At 50.1% G+C, this 6,000-nt stretch overlaps 1 protein-coding gene across 6 annotated transcripts in view; it reads left to right on the forward strand.

The window, feature by feature from the left end:
- BAZ2A (bromodomain adjacent to zinc finger domain 2A) overlaps nt 1-3,202 on the forward strand; it is a 34,197-nt gene extending 30,995 nt beyond the window's left edge. For all 6 annotated transcript variants that reach the window (XM_032420508.1, XM_032420512.1, XM_032420513.1 and 3 more), the window contains 2 exons: nt 96-239; nt 326-3,202. In XM_032420508.1, coding sequence (XP_032276399.1) covers nt 96-239; nt 326-491 — 310 coding nt within the window. In that variant the 3' untranslated portion in view covers nt 492-3,202. The remainder of the gene's footprint in view (nt 1-95; nt 240-325) is intronic.
- The last annotated feature ends 2,798 nt before the right edge of the window (nt 3,203-6,000 follow it).

Raw genomic sequence — 6,000 nt, forward strand, 5'->3', positions numbered from 1 at the left:
GGCACAACTGGCTCTACCTTTGCCATAGTAAGGACTAAGAGGGGTCAATGGATTTGCTTCCTGAGATGCAGCCATCCCTGTCCCTTTAATGACAGGATTATCTTGATGGAGATGGAGTCCCATGACGCAGCTTGGCCATTCCTGGAGCCTGTGAACCCACGTTTGGTGAGCGGGTACCGGCGCATCATCAAAAACCCTATGGATTTTTCCACCATGCGGGAGCGGCTGCTCCGGGGAGGGTAGGTAGACATCAGCATGTCTCCTGGCTATTGTGTTACTCCTGTGACTCCTCCTGGCTCACAGCTCTGCCTCCCCCTCTGCCCAGGTATACCAGCTCAGAGGAGTTTGCAGCGGATGCGCTCCTGGTCTTTGACAACTGCCAGACCTTCAATGAGGATGACTCTGAAGTGGGCAAGGCTGGGCACATCATGCGCCGCTTCTTCGAGAGCCGCTGGGAGGAGTTTTATCAGGGAAAACAGGCCAATCTGTGAGGCAAGGGAGGTGGGGAGTCACCTCGTGGCATCTCCCCCTGCCCTCCAAACAAAAACCCTGCCATTCTCACCTGCTGATGCTGCCCTGGGTCCAGACTCAAGTCAGAGATCTCAGCCTGATTTTTGACCTTACCCTTGGCAGCGCCCTACATCCTCTTACCCCTACCTACACCCCTTTTTCCCTTTCCTCTTCTTGCTCCTCAAATAAGAGGGGCAGAGATGAGGTCCTTCTGGACTGAAAGCCAAAAAAAGAAAGAAAGAAAGAATTTTTCCTTTCTGTTTTATTTCCTAATTTAAAATGAGGAGGAGGAAAGAAGTCCCTGCTTCCTCCTCCCACCTTCTTCTCCTTCCCTGTACGTGCCCCAGCATTCTGGGGCTATTTAACAATAGCAATAGTTCTAGTGAATGTGTGAAACCGAAAAACACTCTGTACTGTGTGTGGACCCGCAGTGACGGCCAGTAAAGTGGACTTAACTCCCAAGTGTGTCGAGCCGGACACCGGGCCCTGAACATGCTGCTTCCATGTTCAGTCCCTTCCCTGCTTCCCACTTTCTCAATTTTTCCTTTTCCCTCCTCTCCCTACTTTTAAGATTTTCTCTCATCCAATAATGTAAAGCTATCGTGTACGGGTTCCTCTACCCTTTTCTCTCCCCCCAAATCTTTTTTCCCCTCAAAGGAAATAGAAGTTCAGAGGTCCCTGTCTTTCTCTCTGTCCTCATCGTCCTGCCAATAGCTACCCCCTCTGTAATGTTGGATGCTCCTCACATGCTGAGTTTCTAGCCTTTTTTTGAAACTCAGTAGCTGGGGAGAGGGCAGGGAGGCACCCTGGACCCTGGGCCTTCCAGCCTCCTTCCCCACCTCTTACCCAAACCTCCCTCTTGGGAACTCCTCAGGGACAACTACTGCTGAGTTTGGGCGCACTCCCAAGATGGAGGCCAGGTAGCAATCAGCTGGCCTCAGAGAGAGGTGTGTATGTGTGTGTGTCTGTGTGTGTGTGTCTGTGTGTGTCTGTGTGTGTGTGTGTCGGGGGGAGGGAGGGAGGATGCTGTGATTGTGCCCCTGTGCTGTTTGATGGCATCCAGTTTCCCCAAGTATCTTTTTGTTCCCACCTTCCCTAGTGTTTCAAACCATCACATTTTTGTCCTTGGGAAACCACAGGAGCAGTTTTTCTGGGTACAAGGCTCTGTCTCCTCTCTCCCAGGCATTTCTGTTCCAGCCTCTTCAAACTGTGCAATCTTTCAGCAGGAACTCCCTCTCCTTTCAATAGCTTTGAGTCTTAAGCTTTTGTAGGGAGAGGGGTAGAACTGGATCTTTCCCTAATCCCATGAGCTTCTGCGGGTTTAGTTGTGCTTTTCTTTCCTTATCTACTTCATACCTGGGACCCCTTCCCCAGCAGCAGCAGAGACCCCAGAGCACAAGAGAGTAGGGAAGAGGGGTTCTGGGTCCACCACTGCCCTACATGTGACTATGCCCAAGTTAAGCCCCAGCATGTGAGAGGAAAGCTGCTAACTCCCAGCTACAGCCATGGGCCCCTGCCCCCCTGCTTTCCTGCTCAGCAGCGCCCCTCCCATCAGAGATTACGGGTACTTGCACTGGGGAGGTGGCTGTTGGCCGGCCCAAGCAGAGAGCTGAGGCGTCCAAGAAATGTTCCATTGGTGGGGGAGGGGGCGCCAGGCGAGGTGGAGCATTCCTTGTACTTCTGGCAGCACTGGTTAGCCACTGAAGGGGGTGGGGGGCAGAGTGGGGAGGTCCTGGGGCAGCCCCTCTCTTATTCCTTTATGCCCCCCTTCTCCCCCATGGCCTATTTCTAAAGTCGCCTTTTCTGTCAGATAAACCTCAAAACTTTTAATTTTATTTGAGATTTTTTTTTTTTTTCTTTTGCTTTTAAGAGGTGGATTGAAGAATATTTGAATTGACTTTATATTATGCATAAATATTTATATTTTATCTAAATAACTGCGCTGTAACAAAGTTTGTGTCAGTCAAACGTTTGGAACTGTTATAGTTGGGGGCTCTTCTTTTTTCCCCATGGCAGTTTTCCCCGATATAAAATGTACTAGATTAATTTTATTGTTGGAGGCGAGGTGGACGGGGGAGTGAAATCTCCATGTTCCGATTCTTTGTGTTCCTCTCCCAGCTCCATCTCTTTTCCCTAGGGACCAGGCACTCTTCAGATGGGGTGGAGTCCTAGCCTCAGTTTGAAGAAGTTGGGGCTGAAAGGGGGGGTGGGGGTAGGGCATGATCAAAGGGGCCATTTCTCATGTTCTTTCCTCATCTTCACCGCCCCTCGAGCTAGGTGGATTTTCTCTTCTTGACAAATAAGAGCATTTGGTAGGGAAGGCAGGTTAAACAATAATGAAACCCACCCCCTGCCCCTTTGTTTCCCCTCCCCTCTATCAGTCTGGTAACAGGAAGAAACCGCACCATCAACACCAACAAGTTTCCATGTTCCTTTTACAACAAAAGGGACTTGACTTTTTATATAACCAAATGTGGTGTTTTAGTGACTTTTTGATAATGTACAGTTTTTTGTGAATTTAAATTTATTTCTTTCTATATTTTTAGGACCAATCTCATTTTTAATAAGGTTTAAAAAAGAAAAAAAAAAAGGTCTAGAGAAAAAAACCTCCTGTTTTTGCCATGTGATGTTCCACAAGTGCAGCTGTAGGAAAGTGCTTGTCAGTTGAAATAAAAACCACATTTGATAGAGATTCAAAAGACTCTTGTGTATTTATCTTCCCTTCCACATAGGTTCTCACACTTGCTTAAGGGGAAGACTGGGTATTAGGGCGAGGATGACTCGTCTGGTGTAGGAGATAGGTGGCAGGGGAGCAGCCTGCTCCTAAACTTCCAAGGTTTGTCCCTAAACCTCCAAGCTTGGCCCTTGCCGTACAAGAGGCATCCACGGCAGAGTTTCTGCTTATGTGGAGGGAACGGGTTCTTAGTGCTCCTGGCACCTGAGCAAAGTGCCATTCCGGGTACCTACTCCTTGCCTTGTGAGACGCCACCTTGGCTTCCTAAGCTGCCACTTGGGTTCCCAGAGTAGCAGATACGGGCCCATCACCAACCTCCCAACTTCTGCCCACGGATAAAACACCAGGGGGTAGACTTATGTGTTTTATTTCAAGACAAAAGTTGAAATAAGACAAAATGGAGCTATACCAAGTTGTAGGGAAGGAACATGAAAATACCAAGGGTCAAAAAGGAAGAATAAACTAGAAGGGTAGATAGCACTGGCATAGACATGAAAAGAGTATAAAACTAGAAGCTTCCGGATAAAAAATGTACAAAATGTGTGCGTTTAAATATTTCCTGTTCAAGATGACAAGTGCATGCGAGAAAGCACTCACCACCCAAAAAATGTGTTGGGACAGGGACACCAATAATGGCGTGAGGACTTTCTTTACTCGGGCTGGGAAATCTTACCACCCTCCAGGTTGGAAGTTTTGTTTCGGTGAACCCTCAGACGACACCAGGTGCAGGGACACCAGCTTCCCTCTTCGGTACTTGCTTACCTCTCAGCTACACGGCGGCCGCTGGCCAACTCTCTTAATCCCCAAGTTCTGAGATGGGCGCCTATGGCGGGGTTCCTAGGGGTGGCTCCCAAGCATTAGTTAAGATCCTAGGCGATCATTCATGGCCCACCCCCCCGACCCCCGACCCCCGGCCTACCACAGTGAGACCGAACTGAAGAGGTCACACTACTCTAGGGGGCGTAATGAGCAAAAAATCCCAAAGACGACACTCCAGAAATAGAAATTACCAGAAGTTGACTGCATTTGATCATGAACCCCTTCTAGCCCCCAGCTCATGAAGGGAAGGAAGGAGGTAAACCAGGTGCCTGTGCCCTCGCTGAACTGAAATTGTGAGGTAGATGTGTCACGAGGACAAAAGTTCTGGTATATGGTTGCAGTAGCTATGGCAGGGAGAAGCAGCAACGGTGATGGGCGGAAGGGCGCCTCGCTTTGTCACGAGCACAGTCATGTGGGGCGCACCGCTACTGAGGTCAGCAAAGATCAGAAGGGTGACAGCGCCCAGGCCGGCTTTGGAGGCTGAAGGAAGACCCTCCTTTAAAAAGAAAGTGGGAAATGAAAGGTGAGGAAATATGAGGGCTCTGCTCATGCTCGGAAGGACCTAAAATGCAGGTACACAGAAATCGAGTAGTTGGTTTAAGGAGGACTCAGTGCGAGCAGGCACAAGTTGAACACGTAGCCCTGACACCTCGGCTTGCATCACCCCCACCCTCTTCTCTGCGGCCGAGTTGAGACCTGATCACGGCCCTAAGTTTATTGCCACCGGTTAAGAAGGTCAAGCAGCCCTCCCAGGTGCAGTGCCGCTGCTCCCCCAGAAGGTGGAGCCTGTGCACAACGGAGCAGCAATGGTCCCGCCCCCCCCAAAGACTAAACTGTCAGATCCCTGCAACATCCCGTTCCAGCTCGGCCTCTCAAGGGCCTTTCGGTGCAAAGCGACAGGCCGTACTTAGGTGGGCACCGAAGGAGCAGGGAGTGAGCGCCGCAGGCACCACCGGGGTGAACGAGCTCACTGACCAGAGAGTGAAGGAAGGAAGAGGACTGGAGCTGGGCTGAGGTGGCCCAACCCAGGACGAGCGGGTAGAGCAGCGAGTCCAGTCTTCACCCTCAGCGAGTGTAATGTCCTCCTACCGCCCCTACCTACGTGATCCTGCCAAGGGCCGTTGCCTCTTCAGAGCCACCGGGCTTCCGAGTCTTGGCAGCTCTTCAAATTCTTTGGTTAACCACAGTCTTAAAAAATAACATCTCTCCTTATCATCATTCCCACATCTTCCTTACCCTCTACCCACACCCTCCTCCAAAGGTCTGCTCAGCTTAGGGTTTGAACATCAGCTCAGAGCGTGAAGGGAACAGTAAGAACACTGACCTGAGATGGGACAGGCAGGCTCTGAGCCTCCATCTGAGGAAGGGACTCGGACACACTCTACTTGCACAGAAACAGAAAAACACAAAGTATCTTAAGGGTGTTACAAGCGTCTGTAACGGGTGGGGGTGGGGGGTGAGGTGACGCGGCTCCATGAAGACAACTGAGAAGACGCTAAGCACAGCGTTTAGAGAGCCCGGCCCCAGGCCCCCTACACGGCCCCTGGCACTACTGCCGCCAACAGGCTATTTCGTGAGAGAAAAAGCATCCCTCATTCCGGTCTCCCCTTTCCCCACTCCCTCACTCACCTTAGCAACTAACTGTTAGACGTGAACTAACACCTAGGGGAAAAACAGGAGCGTAACCCCAAAACCAAAAAATTCTACAGCGCCATTAACTACTACAGAAATAACTCGAGGCTCCCCATCCCTTCCCGTGCCCAAACCTGTCCAAACCACAAACACTCGCCAGAGCCCTTAGGGAGAGTCACATGAGAAGAACACACAAAAGGTAACTCCATTATTTAAAACAAAGCAAAATCCTGGCCATTTAAACATTAAAAAAAAAAAAAAAAAAAAAAGCAAAAACAGACAATAGAATCAAGAGTTCTGGGGGA

The sequence above is a fragment of the Phoca vitulina genome, unplaced genomic scaffold (genome assembly GCF_004348235.1).
Source record: "Phoca vitulina isolate PV1807 unplaced genomic scaffold, GSC_HSeal_1.0 scaffold23, whole genome shotgun sequence".
NCBI classification, from domain to species: domain Eukaryota; kingdom Metazoa; phylum Chordata; class Mammalia; order Carnivora; family Phocidae; genus Phoca; species Phoca vitulina.